Source organism: Canis lupus, chromosome 26 (assembly GCF_003254725.2).
Source record: "Canis lupus dingo isolate Sandy chromosome 26, ASM325472v2, whole genome shotgun sequence".
Taxonomy (NCBI): Eukaryota; Metazoa; Chordata; class Mammalia; order Carnivora; family Canidae; genus Canis; species Canis lupus.
Window position 1 is genome coordinate 18,376,553 of NC_064268.1, and position 25,199 is coordinate 18,401,751.

The 25,199-nt window shown below is 46.9% G+C and overlaps 1 protein-coding gene across 3 annotated transcripts in view; it reads left to right on the forward strand.

The window, feature by feature from the left end:
• The window catches only part of SSH1 (slingshot protein phosphatase 1), a 62,090-nt gene that overhangs the window by 24,083 nt on the left and 12,808 nt on the right, over positions 1-25,199 (forward strand). The window contains exons 3-12 of one of the 3 annotated variants that reach the window (XM_025474305.3): positions 3,728-3,831; positions 7,891-7,955; positions 8,259-8,380; positions 13,325-13,393; positions 14,673-14,738; positions 17,831-18,025; positions 19,298-19,391; positions 20,708-20,836; positions 23,346-23,392; positions 24,857-25,003. In XM_025474305.3, coding sequence (XP_025330090.3) covers positions 3,728-3,831; positions 7,891-7,955; positions 8,259-8,380; positions 13,325-13,393; positions 14,673-14,738; positions 17,831-18,025; positions 19,298-19,391; positions 20,708-20,836; positions 23,346-23,392; positions 24,857-25,003 — 1,038 coding nt within the window. The remainder of the gene's footprint in view (positions 1-3,727; positions 3,832-7,890; positions 7,956-8,258; positions 8,381-13,324; positions 13,394-14,672; positions 14,739-17,830; positions 18,026-19,297; positions 19,392-20,707; positions 20,837-23,345; positions 23,393-24,856; positions 25,004-25,199) is intronic. The other 2 variants (XM_025474306.3, XM_025474307.3) reach the window with 2 other exon arrangements.

The window sequence follows — 25,199 nt, forward strand, 5'->3', positions numbered from 1 at the left end:
CCTTCCCTTTGATCATTCTCCGGAGGGAGTGCGAAGCAGGAGCTTAGGAGCAGTTAAAGATGTGAAGCCAGCTGTCATGAACCTGTTTTATTTCACTGACTTCTGCGTCTCCCTTCAGCCGGCTCACAACTTGCACTCTTCAGAGGTTTCCAGCCCAAATTAGTACGTATCCCCACCTGATCTCTCTCTTCCTACCACGTATCGATTTCTGGGTGACACTGGCTGATTATGCTTGGAGGGCTGGGGTGTTTTGAGGAGCATCGTTGGAGGTTTTCATCTGTCCTTAGTGCCGGGTAGAAAACCCTAATCTTTTGTCCTCTCCCGAACTGGGCGGTGACCAGTGTCTGAGAACATATTTGTATTGCAGAGATAAAAGCATTGGGGCGGGGGCAGGGAGGGCCCAGGCTGAACTTGTTTTTACTCTCCCAGCAAGATTTTTCTTAAAGCAGTGGAGGAAAACAGTTCAGTTTTATTTATCTAGGTCTAACTTTTCTGAAACTTCAGTCACACACACTTTTTAAAGACACAAGCATTTTGGGAGAGAAGGCTGGTTTTTCTTTAGCGGGGAGGTGTGGTTTGTGGGTCTGTATTTCCTTGCTCCAAGAACCTAGTTGAGTGTGCCATCCCCAAAATGGACTTTTTTTCTTTTTAAAGATTTTATTTATTTGAGAGAGAATGATCGTAGCTGGGGCGGGTTGGGGGGCGGGGAGGAGAAGCAGAGGGGAAGGGAGAAGCAGACTCCCTGCTGAGCAGGGAGCCCGATGTGGGGGGTTCATCCTAGGACCCTGGGATCATGACCTGAGCCAAAGGCACACACTTAACCAACCAACTGAGCCACCCAGGTGCCCCCCCCCCAAATGGATTTCTTAAAGGACATCCCCATGGCAGTACCCCAAGACTGGCAAATCACGGTACCACGCTTTGCTGTGTTAGAAACCAGGCACAGAGAACCCTCATGGAGCCTTGGCAGCAGGGGTTAGGGGGTACTGGAGGGGAAACGGTGTTCTTCTCAGCCTCCCAGAAGGTGTGTGAGGCTCAAGGCCTAGAGTGAGCTCACAGAGAGTATCTACATTTTGTTTTCATAAATCCTATGACTGCCCATGTTTCACAGCCTCTTGGCCCCATATGCGGTTACTCTCATCCCAGACGCAGGGCGGGCTCACAAGCCTGGGGCAGATAATGTGCTTTGTGGGCTTCCCTGTAGCTCTTTACAGTAAACGCTTGTGCCTGATTGCCCTGAGGGCAGAGGCAGTGTTCCAGGGCGCAGTCCACATGGGCCCTGACTTCATGTGTAGATGGGGGACTCTCATTCTTTATCAGTCACAGGAACACAGAGGAGAAACTGGCCTTGTAAGCAATCACGGGGTAAAACCAGCCTATTCTTTTTTGCATTGTTCTCTTTTTTTTTTTTTTTTTTCCAAAGGAAATGTAAGGGAAACCAAGGGGAATTTTTGCCCATGATTTTCAAGGCAAAGGTCACTGTTAATGGCTGGCTGTTTCCAGAGTGTTCAGGCTTCTGGTCAATAGGGATTTTTTTTTTTTTTCCTTTTCCCTTTTTCTTTTTTTGTGGGGAGAGAGGACAGTGAAGGAGAGAATCCTTTTTTTTTTAAATTTTTTTTAAGGAGAGAATCTTAAGCAGGCTCCACACCCAGCATGAAGCCAACACAGGGCTTCATCTTGTGATCCTGAGATCACGACCTAAGCCAAAATCAAGAGTCAGATGCTTGACCTGACTGAGCCACCCTGGTGCCCCCTCAGTATTTTTTTTTTTTAAGATTTTATTTTTAAGTAATCTCTACGCCCAGCATGAGGTTTGAACTCAAAACCCTGAGATCAAGAGTCATAGGCTTCTACTAGCTGAGCCAGCTGGGCACCCCCTTTTTCAGTACCCTATAGTCCTGGGCTTCCCAGCTCTTAAAACTGGCAACACAAACATAAAGCAGGTAGAGTGGAGAGGATGGTTTGGCAGCATGGTTGGGGTTACTAAGTGAAGAAAAGCTGTACGGATATAAAGGATTGGTAAATGAAATCTACAAAACTGTCAGTAACTCAGAGGCCCAAATAAGAGAGGCAGCCTTTTCAGCCTTACCATTGGGTATTTGAGAAGCATCACTATTGTTGGCGTGAGGATTCAACCAGCAGAAGTCACAGATTTTATTGTGGACTTCATATTATACAAGATCACTGTTTTTCTGATTCCAGGAGCTGCTGAGTTCAATGTGGTGAGTTTTCTCAGCACCTAGAATTGCATGTGAGACTTAACAGAGGTTTTTATTCCAAGGGTTAGAACATTTAACTGCTAATGTTAGACATTGGGGGAGAAGGTGATGCTGCTTTTTTTATATTTACAGAAACTGACCCTGTATTTCCGTCAGGAATCGATTTTGCTTTCTGTTAAATGCACACAAAAAGTGCTGCTTTTTCTTGGAGATTTTTCCCTTCAAATCATTAATATATGAATTGGTGGCTAGAGATTTAATGAGTTTTACAGTTCCCTTTATTGTGAACTGTGATCTTTCACAAAATTAGTAGAACTAAAATGCTTTTTCATTATAATGTAGAGTATATATCTTCCCTTACTCTGAAAATCAAAAAGATAATCCTTTTAACAAGTTAATATTTGCTCAGTAGAGAAAATTTGGAAGATACCAAGAAGCAGAAAGAAGATAATCATAGGTGGTCCAGCCCTTCACCAAAGAACACTGTTAACAGTTTTAGTGCATTTAATGGGTGATTCTCAGCATTAACATTATTTTTGAATAATTGGTCATAACTAGTAGCTACATACAGCCTGTCAGTTTATATAGTCTTGATTTTTGTGTAAGCTAAAGATTTTTTTGATAGCCAAATCATGAAATTTTTGAAACTTACATTGTAACTTCTTGTGTTATATATTGAATGTAAATGTTATTGCTAGTTTAAAATAATAAAAACCGAAAAGTTCATTCTGCTGAGAAATTCATGGTGTCAACTGGAGGGTTTTTTTGTTTTTGTTTTTTTAAGATTTTATTTATTTATTTATTTATTCATTCATTCATTCATTCATTCATTCATGAGAGATACACAGAGAGAGGCAGAGACACAGGCAGAGAGAGAAGCAGGCTCCATGCTGCGAGCCCGATGCGAGGCTCAATCCTGGGACTCCAGGATCACGCCCGGGAGTCGAAGGCGGATGCACTTAACTGCTGAGCCACCCAGGCATCCGTTATAACTGGAGGTTTTTTATTGGAGTAGTGGCATGGTAACCTTGACCAAGTTAAATCACCAGGTCCGGCTTTTGTTAAGATGCAAACAAATAGTGAAAGTATAACTTCCTCTTCTTAATATTCCATCAAGGAAAGGCACTGAGATCGCTGAAGTTGTTGTAAGTCAGGGAGTCATAAAGATTCCACAGCAAGAACGTGAAAAATTCGTAAAATTCAGAGTTGCTCTCTATTTTCGGAAGATGTGTTACAGGGAGATCCTGTACAGTATCCTGCAGGAAGGGGCTCCAACCTTGCAAGAGTCCAAAGAACCTTGGGTGTTTTAGCCGAAGCATGAGTTCATCACAGACTCTCCGGCAGGAAGCTCATAGCAAAGATGTGGGAAGAGTGCAGTGGGAAATGATCCTAAAAGCTGTTTTGTCCCATGTGCATTGTCCACACTAAAGCTTTTCCTCTGTTGTGTGTCTTTGCCCATTTTCCTCTCTGAATTCCAGACTGACTGTGTTTGGTTTTATTCTTCCCAGCTTAAGTGAGAGCTTTTTCATGGTGAAAGGAGCAGCCCTCTTCTTACAGCAGGGAAACAGCCCTCAAAGCCAGCGAAGTCTTCAGCATCCCCACAAGCATGCAGGTAAATTGAGGTTCTTACCTTAGAACTTCTTTGCTGTGCAATGGAGGAACCTTCCATTACTGGTAGTAAACAATTTGCTGACTGTCAAGGCCAGAGAAAATAGTGGAACACAGGCTTATCATGCCTGGTGCAAAGTAGAAGCTCTTTTCTAGAGCAGGTAAGTCATACATGTTTTCCAGCTAGCACTGAGAACTAGTGCTCTTGGACTGTGTGTCTATGGAAGAAGTAAGGCAGTCAGCAGTGTTCTGTTTGGATGTAAAGATTTCCCACTCACAGTTCATCAGTTAACTGCAGATTTTAAGTTATGGTACGATTTTTTTTTTTTTTTTTTTTAAACAAATGCACCAGAACATGTGATAGCCAGATGTTGTCCCCTTGAAAATAACCACCCTTGGGATGCCATGTACTTTCCCTAAGGACTCTGGTCATTTCTCTGAGCATTTGGAAAACTCTCATTTGGAGAATTTCTTTACAAGTCTTTTGTCAGGCATTGGGGTGGGAAGTCTTTATTATTTAACGGTGGATTTGTGTTTTGGAAGTAGAAGTGATAAAGTGGGGATCAGACCCACTTTGGGTCCATTTAGTTCCAACCACACATAAATAAGAAATGTTTCTATAGTAAAAGAGACTGGTTTTCTTAGGTGACTTGACTCTGAAACCAAAGGCAATTTGAAAAGAGGAACCAGAAGACATCCCATACAAGCGAATCTTTATAATAGGTCTGTAACCTCTGCAGGCACTTCTTGGATGAGCAGCGCCTCTCAGTGTGATCTGGAGAGGCCTCTGGCCCTTAGAACAACAGCAGGTGAAAGCAGCCAGCAGTCGGGGCCAGCTTTCTTGTCATCGTGACATGTTGTCTCACCTCAAGTCATTTAGCCTCATTTTGGATCTGAGTGCCTTGGTTAGAATTTCGTGTCTTACAGTTTACAGCAAACACCAGGGATCAGTCAGTATTTTTACATACAAATCAGGGATCAAGATTTAAGTTTGTTTTCTGCTCAGAAAACAGTTCTGCATAGGGAGGCAGTGGAGTGTGGGGCAAGAATATGTGTTTTGGGGATCCCTGGGTGGCGCAGCGGTTTGGCGCCTGCCTTTGGCCCAGGGCGCGATCCTGGAGACCCAGGATCGAATCCCACATCAGGCTCCCGGTGCATGGAGCCTGCTTCTCCCTCTGCCTGTGTCTCTGCCTCTCTCTCTCTCTCTCTCTGTGACTATCATAAATAAATAAAAATTAAAAAAAAAAAAAATTTAAATCTTTAAAAAAAAAAAAAAAGAATATGTGTTTTGGAGCAAGACAGACCTGGCTTCTGATCCCAGTCCTATACCTTACCGAGCAGTCACAGTTGACTTCTGAGCCTCAGTTGCCTAATCCTCACAATAGGCATCAAATAGCAGTACCTCAGGACAGAATTTAAAGTGTATGCATGTAGAGGTGCCTGGTGGATCAGCTGGTTAAACGTCCAACTCCTGATCTCAGCTCATGTCTTGATCTCAGGGTTATGAGTTCAAGCCCCATGTTGGGCTCCGTGCTGGGTTTGGAGCCTACTTAAAAAAAAAAAAAAAAAAAAGTGTGCACAGAACCTGTTTACCTCCTCATGGGTGCTCTGTGTAAGGAAGCTCTGATTATTACTACAATGATTTCGAGTACAGTAGTACTACAAACAGAGCCTTCTTTCTTGAATCTCTAATGGTTCTGTCCTGTCAGGAATTTAACCATTGTTTGTGTCTTAACACAGCAAAGTGAATGCTCCAGCTTTGTTCACCCTTTGTATTCAGTGTCTCCATCCTCTGATTCAAACAGTGTTTTCATAGTGTGTGGAGCTTGGGGAAGTGAGTGCAAAGCCATGTAAAAACCATAAGTCAGGCTGGTTTGTGCATCTCTGGAACATATCAGAGAGTAAGAAGAAAGCTGTAGGCCTCGTGGCTCTTCTGCCCCTGAGGACTGGAATAGCTGATGAGCTCAGAGAAGCGGAGGGGGAAAAAAAAAAGCAAAAGCAGAGAGATGGTATGGTGACTGTCCCAGGCTCTCAGGAAACCATCCTAGGGCAGGCACAGACTGGACTTTATGTCAATTCCTGTTTTTCTAGAATCACTGTCAAGAGCCCTGGATGGCCCACAGTCCCAGTAGTAATCCTGCAGAGCTGAGTACAAGTGAGGGTTAATTCTGCCCATGCAGAAATCATTCAGGTCATTTCAACCAGTCTCCAATCTGAGACTCTTGCTAGGGCCTCTCCTTTGGGCTTCTAGTCTCTGCTGTTTTCTCAAGTGCTGAGTGAACACTTCAACATATAGAGGCGGTGTGTGGATGCCAGACCACAGTCGGGAGTTATGTCAGTCAGCAATTCCACATCTCCACAAGCAGTCCCACTGAAAGGAGCCTATCTGTGTGAAAATGTCCCTTTCATTGGCACTCAGCAGACAAAGGGGCTTCTTTTTGCTTTCATCTGTGTGCTTCTGTGACTCAGAGTGGATAGTGGTGGGGTGCAGGCGAGCCCAGACCCAGCTGAGGTAATTGTGTGCTGTTGGGTAGAGAGGCAGGGGAACGAGGAGCTCCTTGTCCTCCTGAAATGTGAACCGTCACCTGCCAAGTATTCCTTAGGGAAAGCAGTGGCAGTGAGGGGTGTCTTGCACCATGCTGTCATGGAGAGAACAAGACGAGAGGGGCAAGCTTCCAACACCCTGGGTCCTCTTGGAGGCAAGAAGTACAATTTGGACATCGTATATCAACCTGACCTAAAATTTAAAAGATGCTTTTGAGAGCAGCCCCAGTGGCTCAGCGGTTTAGCACCACCTTCAGCCCAGGGCGTGATCCTAGTGACCCAGGATCGAGTCCTGCGTTGGGCTCCCTGCATGGGGCCTGCTTCTCCCTCTGCCTGTGTCTGCCCCTCTCTCTCTATCTCTCATACATAAATAAATAAAATCTAAATAAATAAATAAAAGATACTTTTGCAAAAGGAATGAATACAGTATATTGATCCTTCCGGGATTCTAGTTGGGACCTATAGGATAACGTGTTTGTTTTTGTTTGTTTTTTTTAAGGTTTTATTTATTCATGAGAGACAAGAGAAGAAGCAGAGACATAGGCAGAGGGAGAAGCAGGCTCCATGCAGAGAGCCTGATGTGGGACTCGATCCTGGGACCCCAGTATCATTCCCTGAGTTGAAGGCAGACCCTTAAATGCTGAGCCACCCAGGCGTCCCAGGATAACGTTTTTTAAAGATAATTCTGTTCCTTCCTTATAAAGTAATAATTCTTTATAGAATTCAGTTGTAGACTGATGTGTATATAAACTGCTGTGAAAAGAGGTGAAAGCCTTAGGCATGGGCAGCTACTAGTAGCCTTCATAACATTTTATGACCTCTGAAATTGCTTGGATGATCATCAGTGGGCTAGTGGGCAGAAATAACGATGAACATAATGATCAGAAGGAGGCCCAAGACGAGGGCCCAGATGTGTAAGCACTTGGTGGTGGACATGTAGGCCTGGGCCCCAGTCATGTCACCTGCCATCCCCCAGTCCCTGGACTTCACAGAGTAGGCAAATGCCACAAAGACTCAGCAGCACAGGGACCAGACGGTGTGGTCAGGCACAGAGGTCTTGCTGTGGATGTTGATCATAGTGGTTGTCAAGGGAGCCAAGTTCTGAGGCACATGAGTGGGGGATGGGGCAGAATGAGAGAGAGAGAATCTTAAGCAGACTCCATGCTGAGCACAGAGCCCCAGATGGGGCTCAATCCCCCACCCTGAGATTATGACCCTAGCCGAAATCAAGAGTCTGATGCTCCACCAGCTGAGCCACCCAGGCACCCACATCTTAGGCTATAAAAGCAACTTCTAAAAACGTGGCCACCAACTAGATCTCCCCATCCTCATGCAACATTTAGGAGTGAAGTAACAGAAATGGAGCCTCTTAGTCTCTGATGGTTGTCTTGTGGTGGAACTGGAGGGATTTTGACTCTGAGGTCTTCACCCAGACCCTCACCGTCAGCCCAGATCTTGCAGGTTTCTGCCTAGAAGGTGTGTGGGTGACCTTTTCAAACTTTCTTCATTGGTCCAACAGGTGACTTGCCTCAACATCTTCAAGTAATGATCAACCTTCTGCGATGTGAAGATCGGATCAGGCTGGTAAGAAGAGATGAGAGTGGCAAGTTTTTCTAGGTGTCCATGTTGGTCTATGCTAGGTTGAGAGCTTCATTCTCTGGATTTTACCTGTTTACCCATTTGACCAACTTTGGTCTCCTCAGAGCCAAGGACTGTCCCTTGTTCATGGATATAAACCAGACGTGGCTCCTCCTCTTAAGAATCTCATCTTAATTCCTGAACTCACAGGGGGAAAGATAGAAAACAAAAGTCCTTGATGTTGGTTTGGTGCCAGAAGGGGCCACCACCTGGAAAGGCAGCCCAGTGAGAGCGTCTTTGCCTGTCTAGGCTGTGCGCTTGGAGAGCGCCTGGGCGGAGCGGGTGCGGTACATGGTGGTGGTGGACAGCAGCGGGCGCCAGGACACGGAGGAGAGTATCTTGCTGGGCGTCGACTTTTCCAGTAAGGAAAGGTGAGTCTGGTGGGGCGGTGCTTCCCTTCTGCGGCGGGGACATGGGCTGATGCTGAAGAAAGTTTTCCGTGGTTCAGTATCTGTGGGAGATGCTGGTGGAATGGGTCGGGGTCAGTGGTGGGGGTGACCAGGCATGCAGAACATAACAGTACAATGCACCCTTGTAGCTCTTGCATGCCTGGTGCTGTGTAGATCCAGTCTCTACTCTCAGCTCAGGGTCTACTGAGAGGATAGACAAATTACACTGAGCTTAGAGGTTTACCACTGGGTTGCTATGGCGGGGCGGGGGGTGGGGAGCCATAGAAGAGAGTACCTTGGCCAGGAGGGCTTCCTGAAGGAAGTGACAGCTGTGGTGAACACCTAAGGACAAGCAGAAACCAGTCACGTAAAGCAGGGACAGGCCCATGTAGAAGTATGTGGTTGATAGGCATCGTATCAAGCGCCTTAATCCGGTATCACTATCCCAAGTAGATTCCCAAGTATTTGTTGACAGGTGCTTGGTCAGATGCTTGAAGAGAGGTTTGGAATTTCCCAATAACTGGAGTTCAGGTCAGTTATATCATAGATCCTATTATGTGTGTGAAATGAGGGTGAACGGCTCTTTTTACCTCTAGAGTGAATGTGCGTGAGATCATTGCAGACCCTGAATTAAGTTAGGCTCCCTTTATTTATCATCTTTATTAAGTTAGACTCCTCCACTGAGGAAAGTGTGTGCTTTCTCTTATGTATGCGGCAATGGGCCAGGAACACAAAGAGGCAGCCATACGCAGTTGTCCACCTCCGAGAGCCTCTAAGCTGAGCGAGGAAGGAGCCATGATCAGATAGATGGTGGGGCAGCGGGCTTGGTGATGGGGAGATGCTCAGGGGGTTGTGGAAGCTCAGGAGCTGGGTGGGCTCGGATGGAGCAAGCCAGAGGCCTTCTGCAGCATGTGGTGGCTAACCATGTCTTATAGGGCAAGTGGGCAGCAGGGACGGGGGGCAGGAGGTACATTCGAAGGTGTCGTGGGCAGAATTGATGGCAGGAAAGGAAAAGCCACCGAAGCAGTGAATGGTGTTGTGGCAGCTTGTGGTCTCATCATGTTCCCGTGAGAGAGCTGCTGTTACAAGGGACCAAGGCTTCATTGCTGGTTAACAAGTCCACGAGGAAAGAGGGAGGATGTTTCTTTTATGGCCTTCCTGGTACAGGGTGGCATCATAAGAAAGTTTTGTGTGGCATACTTAGGGAGAGATGTGTGAGCTGATGTCTGTGGCTTTGGGCTGGTTGGGAAGTCTGGATCTGGAAGAATGTGTAGCCTGACAGCTCTTAGGAGGTGAGCTGTGAAGAGTGCCATTGAAGACTAGAGGGCCCAGGGGCGCCCGGGCGGCACAGCAGTGGAGCATCTGCCTTCTGCCCAGGGCCTGATCCTGGGGTCCTGGGATCTGGTCCCACGTTGGGCTCTCTGCAGGGAGCCTGCTTCTCCCTCTGCCTGTGTCTCTGCCTCTCTCTCTTTCTCTGTCTCTCTCATGAATAAATAAATAAAATCCTAAAAAAAAAAAAAAAAAAAGACTAGAGGGCCCAGTACTCCGTGTCAGGTACCCCCAGGCAGGTACTCTGGGAAATGGGCTGACCTCTGTCCTCTGTGTTTTGGGCCACTGTCGGTGTGGTTGTGAAGCACAGAGGTGTTTAGTGTAAAATAATGATGCAGTTATATTTGCTCTTCCAACGATCAACCAGCCTTTCGTCGTTCCTTCCAGGGCAGAGGCTTTCTTTACCTTGTGTGGTCCATTCCTGTAGCACCCTGGCCCTGAGCGGGATTCCTCCCTGTGGGATATGCCCATCGTCTCTGCCCAAACTGTCGGAGTTGAGAGGAGGTCTGCCCCTCCTGCCGGCCCTCTCTGATCCTTCCGTGGGAAAGCACAGGGCAATTGCCACAATGTGTCCTCAACCTCTCATTGAACCCTTAAACTGCCCTGTGGAGTAGGTAGCCCTGATTCATGTTTTACAGATGAGGAATGCAGCTCAAGACGTCAGTGTGATTATCCCAAGGCCATCCTACTAGTTAAGAAGGACCTCTGAATTGGGGCTTTTATGGCAGCCCTGCCAGTGTAGACCTCACACATCCATATGTGGTGGCTCACCTCTACACTCTGTTGTTCGTGAATTCATTCATACTCAACCATCTGTACTTGTTAGCACTTCCTGTGTGCCTGGTGCCCCACAGAGTGAGTAAGAGCATCTGGCTTCTGCTCTCCAGCCTGGTTTCTGCTCTCCAGCCTCGTAGTCTGGAGGTCGTGATCTCCATCAGACAGGTACTCATGCACTTCAAGTCGTCCTTCCCAGCTGGAGTGGACAGGCCTGTGTGCAGGTGCCAGCCCCAAGGCTGGTACAGGCGTCTTGTGGTTGGGGAAGTGATTTGATGGGCTGCAGAGGGTGAGCAGGTAGTCAGAGGAGAATGAGAACTAAGTGGCCCTTCCTCGTGTCGGGTCTGAATGGCGGGCCTACCTGCCCAGGCATAAGGAGGCAGCAGCCTGGGCACCCACTGGTGGAGCACCAGGCACTTTTATTTGTCCTTGGCTAAAAAACAAAGTCCTGGTCCTTAGGGAAGCTTTTGATCTGCTGAAAGCATGATAGGCTTGTTTTTCTAAATTCCTGACATAAGATTTTGCTTTTTTCATTTAAAAAAAAAAAATGAAGGGAGAGATGAGTCTTGCCCACAGCAGGCACTTGCAGGGGTTCGGGCAAGAGGACAGGCAGGTGCTGAGTTAGAAGGGAGGACGCTGGGACAGTGACTGGCCCTGTGGGCTCACAGCTTCTCTTCCAGAGCTGCCCATCTGCACACGCAGCCTAGGGAGACCCGAGCAGTCACCCTCAGGTTCCATCTCGTGTCATTCCTTGGGATTTGGGAGCACTCGGAGTGCCGTGAGCCTGTATAGCTGCACTGCCTTTGCTGGTACCTTGCAGTCTGTGAAGGACTTTCATGGCATGCCTCGGGCCAGGGCTTTCTCCTGCTTAGCCCTTGAGTCCCCTCGCCCGCCCGGCTGGCTCCTCTGTTGCTCCTGTTTCAGTTTTCGTCTGAAATTTTCTTCTCCCATAGCCACTGCTACCCACTTTATCCTTCAAGGTCATTCTTCCTCTGAAAGACCCCATTTCCCTGACTGGGTATCCCTGTTTCCCCTACATGTAAGCACACATGCCCTCCTTCACTGTAGAAATTTTGCTGCAGTCATGATGGGACTACTAGAAACTCACAAAATGGCAGGTAAGGGAACATTAGGGAATTTGCTGAGTTTTTGTAGTCAGGTCATGCATGATCCCTGTTCATGCTTTTTTGACTGCAGGTTGGGAGCCTGAGTGGCAGTCCTCCACTTAGCCCCACACACGCAGTGCTCTCTAGGCTCATCCCCATCTCCCATCTCTACAGTTAGTGGAGGCCGGTTGAGATGCCACCCTTGTTTAATACACAGTTCATCTCTGCCTGCCCTGGAAGGGCCAGTCTGGTGCTCCTTGTAGCTACCTATTCTATCTTCTTTCCTCATTACTAGTCCCTGGTGTGGGCCATCAGTGCTAAAAGGGGGTGAGTCTTCCAGTCCCAGCCACATGTTCCCAGCGAGCCCTCTGCCCTGGGCTTTCAGCATGTTGGTTTTGGGCTGTGAAGGGGCCCCCTGCTCGCCCTCCCGGGCACTGATACAGCCAAGTAGCTCCAGAGCTCTGCAGGTCCCAGCATCAATTTTATCTTGCAGCTGTACAAAGGAAATATAATTAGCCCATCGAGAATGGGTAGGAGGGAAGCCTGGGTGGCTTAGCGGTTGAGCGCCTGCCTTTGGCCCAGCGCATGATCCTGGAGTCACGGGATCGAGTCCCACATCGGGCTCCCTGCGTGGAGCCTGCTTCTCCCTCTGCCTATGTCTCTGCCTCTCTCTCTCTCTGTCTCATAAATAAATAAAATCTTAAAAAAAAAAAAGAGAGAGAATGGGTAGGCGTGTGCGGGTAGGGCCGGAGAATTTGCCTAACACAAAAGACTTAGTCTAATTTGACCTGAAGGCCTTGCAGCTCCCTTCCCCACGGACAGAGTAGCAGAGGGTAGAAAGAATCCTGCATGGTCGCCAGTGCTCTGGAGGAAGGGGGGGGTCTGTGGCTCAGGGCCCCCTGCCTGCAGTCCTAGGCGTCACATTACTCCCTGGGGTGTTGCTAAGTGGTAGTAGAGGTGTACATTCAAGATCCCTGGAGGCTGTAGGATCCTGCCTTGGCAGTCACAGTAGTCTCTCAGAGCAGACTCTTAAATGCCAGGAGAATTTCATAATAATCTGAGTAACCCTCTGATAAAGTCCCTTTCTGTCCCTCCATGTTTTTCAGTGGAGCCTATCTCCAAAGTCATTAAGTATCATTTCACTGTTAGTGTGAGCAAAATAAAAGCAGATTAAGCTAGTTTTTACAATGCAGCTATACAAAAGGTACAGCAGCAGAGGCCTAGAAATGAACTCTAGCAGTGGTGTTGGCACGCTCCCCACCCTCGCCACCCTAGGACAAGAGGCCTGGTTGGCTGCCACCTTTCGCCTGTTTCCCTTGGAGTGCATATGGCCCTGTGCCAGGAGTGTGCCAGCCATCGGTGGCTACACCCCCTGCTGCAGTGTGGGCATGTAGTCAGCCTCTTGCTCCCTGCCCCCTGAGAGCCACAGCTGAGACCTGGTGTTTACGGAGCTTCATTCATACTTTGGTAGGGTCAGAGTCCTCTGTGACCATCCCCAGGTAGACGTTGTTGGTGACTGCCTCAGGTGGGTCCATCGCAGGCTCATGTCTCTAAGAATTTAGTGGCAACACAGCTTCTCCCAGATACATACCCAGCAGCCTGCCCCAGGTCAGGGGGTAGTTCTCTTCTGCAAGCTGGACAGGCTGGTTAAAGACAGGGAAGAGGGTGCACGAGCGGGTGGACCCTGACTAGGCTACTTGTCTTTCCTCCTGAACAGTAAAAGCTGCACCATTGGGATGGTTCTCCGGCTGTGGAGCGACACAATAATCCACCTCGATGGAGATGGGTAAGGGGATCTCCGTAAAAGATTCTTCCACTGTAGACTTTGAAACCCAAGTTGGTTTGAGCACCGTTGGAGAATGATTAGGAGCAGAGTCACATGTGTGACTCGCGTATTACAGCAGGAGAAACAGTATTCCCTCCAGTGAGCCACACAAGAACGGGGCTATTTGGGACACTGTACAAGGGAGTTTGGGTCGTGAAGTATCAATGGACGTGTGTTTGCAGGAGATGTGCTGCTGTGCAAAGTTTAAGAACAGCAGGCAGCTGACATTCACTCATTTACCTTGATGTGTTAAATGAATGTTCAGTACGTGCCCTCCCTGGGGAGCTGGTCACTGCAAGTTCACGGTCGGGAAGGACACAGCGGGACCTCACAGCCACGGGGGTGCAGGGAGAGGCAGACAATGGCAACACATCAGGGGCCTCTCTGGGGGCTGCGGGGGCTGCAGAGGAAGAACCCTTCCATTGGGCCTGGGCAGGTAAATGAGACGAAGAACCATCTGGGTTCCACATACATTTGCTTCCAGGAGAAATACATGGGTTCTGCCCTGAGTGGAAGGAGCTTAATACAAGTTGTCTCTCCACTGAGATGCAAGTTATGTTGCCTCATAGATAGAATTGGGGGAGAGAAATTAAAATGTGATTTTTATTTTTTTGAAGAGATAGGGTTATGGTTATATTTTTTCCTTCTTCAGATTTTGCCAACCGTGACTATATTTCCTATGCAGTTACAAGAATAGTGGGTGGGATTTGTGGGGCAAGAAGTAGCGAGAGAGCTGGGATGGTCTCAGGAACGTGAACAAGATGGTGTCAAATAATGGTGTTGCCTTTGCCAGGGTCTGTGTTTTTGATAGACTTGAATAGCTGGATTAAAAACAAGTCTTCGGAGCGCCTGAGTGGCTCAGATGGTTAAGCATCTGCCTTCGGCTCAGGTCATGATCCCAGGGTCCTGAGATCGAGTCCCACATCAGGCTTCCTGCTCAGTGGGGAGCCTGCTTCTGCCTCTCCCTCTGCCCCTCCCCCTTGCTTGTGCGCATATGCAGGCTCTCTCGAATAAATAAAATGAATACATAAAAATAAAATCTTTTTTAAAAATAAAAACAAATCTTCCAGATTTGAGAACACTTCTTTTCCCTTTCTTCCTTGTTCCGTGCAGCAGGCCTGTATTCCCTTCTCAGAAAGCATGAGCCACCCTTGTCCTGAGGGTGTCCTTGGTGGGCCGCCCTGTCATCACATGGTGGTGTGGTTGCAGGGGCTGCTATCTCATATGTTTTTCATCTCAGGGGATTCAGTGTCAGCACAGCGGGACGGATGCACGTCTTCAAGCCCGTATCCGTGCAGGCCATGTGGTAAGTGTGCTTTTAGGGACTTTTATCACCTTAGAAATACTTTTCTAACTGCCAGCCTGAACTGGCAAGCTAGAAAAAAACCCCTTCAACTTTGAAGCTCTTTTAGGTGCATTTATTTTTGTGTATGTGGCAAAAGACACATAACATACCGTGTACCGTGTTAACCATTTTATAAATGTGCAATTCAGTGTACCTCCATGATGAGCAAACATCACTATCCATTTCTAGAACTTTCTTGTCATCCCATTAAACACTAAGTCCGCACACCCCCAGCCCACCCCTCCCAGGCCAGGCCCTGGTTAACCTCTGTTCTCTGTTCTGTCTCTATGAGTTTGTCTACCCCAGATCCCTCATATAGGGGGAATCATATGCAATGTACCTTTCTGTGTCTGACTGGTGTCACAAATCGCAGTGTTTTCAAGGTTTGTTCGTATCGTAGCTTGTAGCAGAATTCTTTCTGAGCTGAGTGTTATTCCAGTCTGTGGTCATAGACTGTTATGTAGCCTGTCATCTGTTGGTGGACATTTGGGTTATTTCCACCTCTTGGCTCTTGTGCTTGGGGCTGCTGTATTCGAATATGGGTGAACGAAGTGTCTGTTGGAGCCTCTGCTTTCAGTTCTTATTTTTTTTTTTTAAGATTTTTAATTTATTTATTCATGAGAGACACACAGAGAGAGGCAGAGACACAGGCAGAGAAAGAAGCAGGCTCCATGCAGGGAGCCTGATGTGGGACTCGATCCTGGGACTCCAGGATCACGCCCTGAGCCAAAGGCAGACGCTGAACTGCTGAGCCATCCAGAGATCTCCCTGCTTTCAATTCTTTTGTGCATGTACCTAGAAGTGGAATTTCTAGAGCATACGGTTAATCATATGTTTAATTTTTTGAGGAACTGAAACTGTTTTCCGCACGCCAGACTCTTGCGCCATTTCGCGTCCCACCAGCCGTGCACAAGAGTTCCAGTTTCTCCATGTCCTCACCAGTGCCTGCCAGTTACTTAGTTTTCATTATAGCCCTCTTAATGGGTGTGAAATGGTATCACTGAAGTTTTGATCTGGATTTCCCCAATTGATTAATACCGGGCATCTCTTTACGTGTTTATTGGCTATTTGTACATCACCTTTGGAGAAAAGTCTATTCAGTTCCTTCAGCCAGTTTCTAATTTTTTTTTCATTGTTGAAGTGCACTGTTCTTATGTATCTACGGTTCCAAACTCGATGCCAGTGTGAATTTGGTATTCTTTATACTTGGCTCATGCTCGGTTTGTACCATGATTGGAATGCCCCACGAATGCCCCCTCTGCCAGGCACTGGGCATCTGAGGAGGCATACAACAGATATGATTCCTATGCTCGTTGGGGGAGGTGGCCGTAACCCACGCCGAGTGGCGTGTTGTACCAGAGAGCCCAGGGAACACGTTCTCACAGGTGCCTCGCTACGGGATGCAGGGTACAGGGCCTGGGTGTGTGTTGGGGGGGGGGGGGGCTCCTGCACACTCTGCTTTGGGGATGAGGTAGCCACGAGTAATATAGGTCAGGTGCTTCTCCAAACCTGGCGCACATGCACACACCTGAGAGCCTTCCTCCTCCTTGAACTGCCGCACTAAGTACTCCTGTAGTGAACACAACACGACAGTCTCTCTCTCTCTCTCTCTCTCTCTCTCTCTCCAGTAATCTGGAAGAGGCTCAGGGGAAAGCTGGTGGCATATGATGAGAAGGGTTCTACCCAGTGTTTCATGCACTTTGTTCTCTGAAATGGCGAGACTCAGGCAGAATTCTCCCCTGGGCCACAAGTCAGTACAGCACTGCATTTTGACCTCGTCTGTCACTCTACACTGCCTTCAATTCAGGCTCCTTCTGGGAAAATATCACAAAATCAGATTTCTCGTGATGTCCCAGATGTTTCTTGTGCCCCTGGATCATTTCTTACCTCTTTCTCTACAGGCAAATAGAAACTAGGCCCACACATTTTTCCAAACTTTCAGGAGCAACACTAAATTTAGTAAATACGCAGCTCAAGCCTGTTCCCCCAAGCAGGGTAGCGCTAGGACAGCTGTGCCTGAGTGGAACGCGTGTGTCGGACGGCAGTGGTTTTCATACCACTGGTGAGCCCTTCAGGCCCAAGGACTCTAGCTCCCTCCAGGGCTTCCCATTCCACCTTTCATCCATGCATGCATGGGTCACCCCATTCACTGAGAAAGTTTTGTAAAAAAACAAGTTTTTATTTAAAAGAAAAACTAAATTTTTGTAAAAGAAAAAAAAAAGATGACTAAGCTGAGCATTACCATACACATTTTCCATGTTGTTCTTTCTGCCGCATGCTTCCTTCCCAAACCTCTTGTACATCTTGTTTCTCTATTAATGTGAGTTCCTAGCACTTATTTCCCTAAGAGATGTAAGCTTCAGAGTTGTTAGAACAGTGATGGGAAAAGGTCATAAGAAGTAAGTTATTCAGGGACGCCTGGGTGGCTCAGCAGTTGAGTGCCTGCCTTCTGCTCAGGGCGTGATCCCGGAGTCCCTGGATCGTGTCCCACATTGGGCTCTCTGCATAGAGCCTGCTTCTCCCTCTGCCTGTGTCTCTGCCTCTCTCTCTCTCCCCCCCGCTCTTTGTGTCTCTTATGAATAAATTTAAAAAAATAAGTTATTCAGAACGCAGTAAAGCGTGTCTGTCACAAGTTAGACTCTTTCCTCCCACTCGCTGGGCTTGGCAGTGGTTCCTGTGTTCAAGGTACCCACAGCCTCACAAGTCAGTCTGAATTCTTGGGAGTTCATTGATGGAGTGCGAAGTGACATGTGAGCCAGCCTGGGTGGGAGGGTTATGAAGTTTGTTCTGTGTCCTTGTTGGGAATGGTGACGGCTGTCCTATCCACCCTCGGGCTTGAAGCACATGTCTCAGAGACTAGCTCTGTGACCTGGCAGCCTGGAGGTTTTGGGCCGCCTTGTGTTCCCCACATTACCTTATACACACAGCAACTCCCAACTCAAGGTGAGTCCTTGAGGGATCACCCTGCCCCGTTCTCCACTCCTGTGTTGAGGTAAAAGCCTAGCACTCTCTGTACCTCCCCAGGCCTGACCCTGTCCCTGTCCTTACCCTAGGTCTGCCCTGCAGGTCCTTCACAAGGCCTGCGAAGTGGCTCGGAGACACAACTACTTCCCCGGGGGCGTGGCTCTCATCTGGGCTGCCTACTACGAAAGCTGCATCAGCTCCGATCAGAGCTGCATCAATGAGTGGAACGCCATGCAGGACCTGGAGTCCACACGGCCTGACTCCCCGGCCCTGTTTGTGGACAAGTAAGTGCAGTGCTGTCTCGCCTTCACCCTTGCCCACCCCTGTGCTGGGCCAGTCCCTGAGTCGCATGAAGTCACACTTCCCCGTAGCTCTTGATTGAGGGTCTCCTGCCCAGGACCAGCATTCCAAGCAGGGACTCCTAACCTACTGCCCACGGATAATGTTTAGCTTAGAGAAGGATCCGTGACTGCCACCCCACTTGTGAAGCTAGAGACAGATTTGGGGGTGCGTGCATCTCTGGGGAGCAGCTCCATAATGCCCATCAGCTTCTCAAAGGAAAGTGGGACCCACATGTGTCACCGGCTCTTGGGCAGTGTTCTGGGATCTACCCCTTCGTCTCCACGTGGCCAGAGACTTAATTCCCAAAGCCTTTTCCTCTATTCTTAGAAGTATTATACATCCCTCATCCTGGGATCCCAAAACACGACTGCCTCCATGCTGGCCAAAGGCAGCCTGCCTGAGAGGCTGCAACAGTGAATCACGTGGCTTATGTCGTGTGGCCACCGGCAGAGCTCATGCAGCCTGAGGCTGCATAAGTGCAAGTCCAGGTCCAGAAAAAGGAAATGGCTCTCTGCTTCTATCTTGGTCAGGATCCTCCTCCCCTAGACTCCTGTGCGTCCCTCTGGGACTGTGTTACAAGGACTATGGGCAGAGAGGTCAACTTGAATGAGGAGAGGACCGGAAGCCACATTCTGTGAGGCCCCAAATGATGAGAGGGTTGGGGAGAATGATAGTTGCCTTTGAATATATAAAAGGGGCCTCCGTGGAAGAATTAATCCTGGTCTGTGTAGAACCAGGGGCTGATGGGTAGAAGTTACAGGGTAACACAGATTCTCTATGTAAGAAGAAGATAATGGGAGCCGGACATAGTTGGGACTATGGACTGCCTCTAGACACAGTGATGTCCCCACCCCCAGACGTGTTCAGACAGAGACAGAAGGGTCTGGAAGGTGGTGGGTGGACGTTACTCTGGTGCTCCCAGCGTCTTGTCCTGAGAGCCTGATTCTCTGCAGATCTGCACAAGGAATATGCTTTCCAGCCATTGTTTTGTGCTCTCCATCTGCTCACCACTCTGTGGGCTCCCATGGAAGTTCCAGACACAGAGCAGGACCACTCTGTCCCTTTTCCCTCCTCCCAAAAACATGCACACCAAGAAGGTAGCTCTCTGAGTCCAGGCCATGTTCTATGTAGCCTGAGAGCATCTGGTGTTTCTGTAAACACTGATCTCAGGCTCTTTGTCATTCTGCGACTTACTGAATGTCATTTCTTTCCAGGCCAACCGAAGGGGAAAGGACTGAGCGCCTTATCAAAGCCAAGCTCCGGAGCATCATGATGAGCCAGGATCTAGAAAATGTGACCTCAAAAGAAGTAAGAGAGCTCTTCCCTTAGTAGGCCAGAGGTCACACAGTGTTCATTTATCCTGTTGCCCAAAGCACAGAGAGGCCTTCCTTACTGGTCAGCTCAGCGGCTCTCAGAGGCTTTTTCCCCCTGCAGGGCTTAGCAGAGAGAGCGCAGGCTTTAGAGTCTGACTCTAGTTTGGATCCAGCTATGCTGCATACTGATGGGGCCTTGAGCAAATTTCCTGATCTCTCTGAACCTGCAAGACCTTTGGTGATAATTTCACGAGACCTGTGGATTGCAATGGATTGCACCGAGACACGTTTTTCTATTAGTGTCCTTTCCTCTGCGTTGTGTTTTACTGAGATACAGCAAACAAGATCTTGTTTCTTACTTCAGGATTATCACTTACCAGCAAGTTACTGACTCTGGACTGCCTTCTATTGTGCCTTCAAAATTTTTCTGGATCACTTTTCTTTTTTCAGTTGCTTTTGGTTCAAGGAATGCAATGAATTATTATGGTAGCTTAAACTAGGCAGATATAAGGGCTTGGAAGGGCCGTTTAAAAAACCCATATATCAGGACAGCCCAGGTGGCGCAGCGGTTTAGCGCCGCCTTCAGCCCAGGGCCCAATCCTGGAGTCCCGGAATAGAGTCCCACGTTGGGCTCCCTGCACGGAGCCTGCTTCTCCCTCTGCCTGTGTCTCTGCCTCTCTGTCTCTCTGTTTCTGAGTAAATAAATAAAGTCTTTTTTAAAAAAAGCCATATATCATCTTTTATTAGTTAATACACATTAAAAAAATCATATTATGATGCCTCCCAAAGCAAGATGAAAACTAACAGTATGTGTTGCCTGTGATATATTTGATTTTTTTAAAAAAAGATTTTATTCATGAGAGAGACACAGAGAGGCAGAGACCCAGGCAGAGGGAGAAGCAGGCTCCGTGCAGGGCGCCTGTGTGGGACTCAATCCCAGGACTCCAGGATCATGCCCTGGGCTGAAGGCAGATGCTCAACCGCTGAGCCACCCAGGCGTCCCATATATTTGATATTTAATCGTAAAAATATAAGTGCCTTAACTGAGTAGAAGAGATCCCATGTGAATCAGCCTCTTCATATAAAATAATCAGCTTTTCCCAGTCAGGCTGACTTTGAGGCTGTGGGTCCTGCATCTCTACCACCTGCATGTGTGCTTACTATGGGGTAAAAAAACAAACCACAACACCAACAAAACACCTTTTTTGAAAACCACCGCAGTTGAAGTGGTGACTTGACCTCTTTGGAGGTGGGCCACTGTCATTTTGCTTTATGACAAATCACTTTTTCCTGCTGTTTTCCACTCCACAGATCCGTAATGAATTGGAGACGCAGATGAACTGTAACTTGAAAGAATTTAAAGAATTCATAGACAATGAGATGCTCCTTATCTTGGGACAGATGGACAAGCCCTCCCTTATCTTCGACCACCTTTATCTTGTAAGAAGCACAGCGCACGGCAGGGTCTGGTTGGGGGAACATAAATCAACAAACCTTGATTGTTTGAAGTTTGCAGCAAAGTCAGAGAGGGGGAGAGAATTTGTGTTGCTGGAACCTCAATCCTGGCTGTTCTGGGAACTCCTGTCTTTGACCCCCTTCCTCTGGTCTGCCCTAGTTTGCTCTCAAGCCAGATGTCTGAGATGTGGCTCCCAGTTGAGCTGTGGGGAATTGTTTGAAGGCTCTCTGACATAGGCCACGTCGGCAGTTCTCAGACTCTCTCCATCCTTGGTCTGCAGTCAGTAACACAGAGGCCCCGTCCAATTTCCTCCACGTGGTTTGAGGGCTCAGAACCCCAGTTCTCACCAAAACCCAGAATTTGCCTGGGCATTGCCGAGATGTGAGAAACAGTAGGGAAGACAGACCGAACCCCCAAAACACAGCTTCTTCCCCTCTCTCTGTCCGCATGGCTACTCTGTGCACTGTTCCCAGGCCCATCAAATGGACAGGCCCCAGGAGCACCACCAGGGGGTTGGGTTTTGTGGATTCTCCCTACCTCCATCTCTTGCTCAGATTCTCTTAATGCTATAAATCTCCATAGAAGGCAACTGGCTAGTTCTCAGTCTCTCCGAGAGACTATAGAGGAAAGCATGTTACTAAAATTAGAGAAGCAATACAGTGTGAAGAAAATTAGACCCACCAGGGCCAAGTTCCCACTCCCCAGCCTAAGCAGCCATGTAACCGGGTCTTTTCCTTTTCTCCTTCATTCCATAGCATGTGGAATGATCACGAGGATTAAGTAAAAGACACATTTAACGCACTGAGTGCAGTTTCTGTAGGCGCTAATACGTGGCAACCATTGTTACAGCAGAAGTCACTTCCTGGGAAAGTGGAGGAAGTGAATTTGCTGCTGAAGGCATGAACAGTTTTGTTTCCTGCCCACAAGAATTAATTACTAGTTCTCCAGATCCATGTGTCATAATATATACTTAGTGTGTTAAATAAATATATATATAACATATATATTTTTAATGTATTTATGTATTAATCCGTATATATGTATATATGTGTGTACACATATATATATATATTTAATACTTATATTAAAACGTCTGTGAGTGTGTGGATTTGAAGCCTGTATCTCAAAAGCCGTCTGGCAGCACTGGGCTCTAATCTTCTCTCTGGGAAGTTGGTGGTTTTTCCTAGTGGAAACAACAGAAGGCAGGCTGTCTCTCCACTAGGTGGTGATCACAGCAAGAGGATGCTCACAGACTTACTGAGCTTTTGTTATTTTTTTCAGTGTGGTTCGGTGCTTTATGTCACTTTTTCCATGAGAGATACTAAAGGAATTTTTATGTTTGAGCCTCTCCCTCCCCCATGAAAATGCAGCTAGCACCCATACTTGTCAGCTCCGTTGGGCCTCCTGCAATCTGTGTGTCCTGAGAGGTCTACCCCCCTGAGAAAGGAAGTTTTTAGGGAAACTCAGGGGAGTCTTTTGCTCTTCGTGACTCTGTCATTTGCATTGCCACAGAGTGACATGATAGCTCTTTCTTTGCTTTTCCCCCTCCGTGTTCCCAGTAAGCTCAGAAATGGAGGGTTTGTTTTTTAATATGCTTTAAAAGGCATTAAATTAAAACATGCTATGGAAGGTTCAGAAACACAAGTAACTCTAGAGAAGAAAGCAAAAATTTTGCATTTCCATTTCATAAATCTAGGCGTAGTCATTGTTATTATTTTACTATATTTATTTTCCCATCTTCTGGGATTTTTTTTCTTTTTATGTCTATAGAGCTTCTTAAAAATAGAAAAGGAAAGACTCATACTCTTTATATAGTTTTATATCCTGTTTTCTCTTTTTAAATTGTTTTCATTATGTGGCATTTCCCTGTGTCTTTAAACAGCCACCAAAAGTAGGATTTGTTTTTAATTGCCCCATCGTGTGCCTTCGTCATCATTTATTTTACTAATTTCTTGTTGGTCCTCTGAATTGTCCCCATTGTTTGTCGTTGCACATAACCATAAATATCCTTGTGCGTAAATCTGTGTGCGAATTCTGGGCGTTTCCTTAGGGCAGCTGTTTGTAGGTGGAACGGCTGGGTCAAAGGGTGGGAGCTTTGAAAAATACTTCCCCAAAAATGTAGGCAACTCCTGCTTTAAATGAGTGTTGTGTGAAAGTGCCCTCTCCCCAGTGGGAAGCTGGAAGTCACTGCCTCTGGTGACAGGACCTGCTGGAGCCTTAGGAAAGGAAGTAGTGGTGAGAGGGGATATAGGTTTTGCTGTTTCACAAAGGCCAGGGGGCAGCCAGGGCCTTCCACTCTGGCTGACGACGCTGGGAATGCCTCGGGAACCTGCTTTGCTAGTGGCTTCTTTCAGTTCCGTCCGTTGTCTGAGGCCAATGGCCATGAAATAACCATCTGCCCCCCCTCCAGGACTAGCCCACACCGTACATCCCCTAAGCAGCTCTGAGGCTGACATGTGACACTCACGGGGGTTTGTGTGATCTGTCCCCCAGGGCTCTGAATGGAATGCATCCAATCTGGAGGAACTGCAGGGCTCAGGGTGAGTCTGCTCCCCTCGTCTTCTCTTGTCCTTCCAGGCAGCTTAGAAACCCCCAAGATTGAGCCCTTATAACTGCCTACACCCTGTCTCCCATCTCCCAAGGGCTGGGCTGATTTTGCATAGCTAAACAGACGAGCTTCAAAATGCCACCTCCTGAATAATTCATGACTTTTCAGTCTTAAGGGGGGTGGGGTGTGATTGTGTATGTCACCAAGAACAATTTATAATCACACTCCAGTGGCAGAGGACAGCCTGGATACTGATAGGGCCATGACCCCCTCCTGGGCCCCACTGGCCCTGCACAGGCGCTGGCAATCCTGGTATGGACACACACACCTGTCAGGCCAGTTGGCAACTCTGATCCCAGGACCACTCTTGTTCTACCTGAGGTTATACTTTGGGGCCTGCCTGGTGGGAATCTTGCAGCTGAATGCTTAGTGTTGGCCAGAAACATATGTTCATCTTAGTCTGAGAAATGCCCAGCAGCAAGAATTAAAAAAAAAAAGTTTAAATCTAGACCTTCAAGAACAGATGTCTGGACATTTTTTTTTTTTTAAACAACACAGCCACAAAATCACCATTCTGTGGATCTGACATGATGGCATTCTTGAATTACTGCATTTAAAAATCAAGACTAAACAAATCTTAAAATATATCTTTAGAACTACTGGTTAAGATGTGTTCTTGCAACAGAAAGTGTTCTTAAAATGTAGAATGATACTATATGCTTTCTCTGGTTGGGAATAAATAAATGATTTTAAAAGGTATTTTGTAAAACATTTATAAGTATTTTCTTACACCCTATGTGAGGTATTTTCTAACTCCTGAAATTATTTTGGTCTTCCAGGAATATAAGTATCAAGTTTAGAGAACTAGAGAACCTGCATTCAAAAACCCCCTCCACTGTTTATTTATTTATTTGTAGTCTGCCTTGTTTCAAAAATATTTAAGGCAATTCTCAAGGACATAAATAATGGATGGCTATATTCTACTCTTTTAGCTATTTAAAAGTGGAGACTTTTTTTAAAGCCTGTGTTTATTCGTAACGGTTACAAAGTTTGAAACTTTGAGTGTCTGAAAACATATTTAAGTAATACATATGTCTGTTTTCCAGAATTCACATTGCTTAGCAATACTTGGAACTTTCGTTTTGTAAGTTTTTTACAAAGAGATTAGTTCTTTATTGTAAATATCATACATTTTTGTCACATAGAGGGCATTTGGAAAACGCAAAAAAAAAGAAAAAAAAAGACTAAGGAAAAACAAAAGTCCCACTGAAACATACCTACTTTATGAGTATTTAATTTTTTTCTTTGCTCAATTTTCTGTTACTTTTTTTTTTTTTTGTAATTCCTCATTCTGATTCTCCACAATTGTTCGTTCTTTCTTTCTTTCTTTCTTTCTTTCTTTCTTTCTTTCTTTCTTTCTTTCTTTCTTTCTTTCTTTCTTTCTTTCTCATTACAGTGTTGACTACATTTTAAATGTCACCAGAGAAATAGATAATTTTTTTCCTGGCTTATTTGCATATCATAACATCCGAGTCTATGATGAAGAGACAACAGACCTTCTTGCCCACTGGAACGAAGCATACCATTTTATAAACAAAGCAAAGTAAGTGGGTTGAGAAGCCAAAGAAACTGGTCTGGCAGATGCTGGGTGGGCAGAAATTAATGGCAATCCCAGACCCAGATGTCTCTGGTTTGTGGAGCCTTTGCTGTCTGTGGACTTTTGGTTTTAGAGCGTGGGACCCCTTGTACCAAAAGAGCACAGTCACTGATCTTCTCAAGGTAGGGGCCCCAGTGAGTCT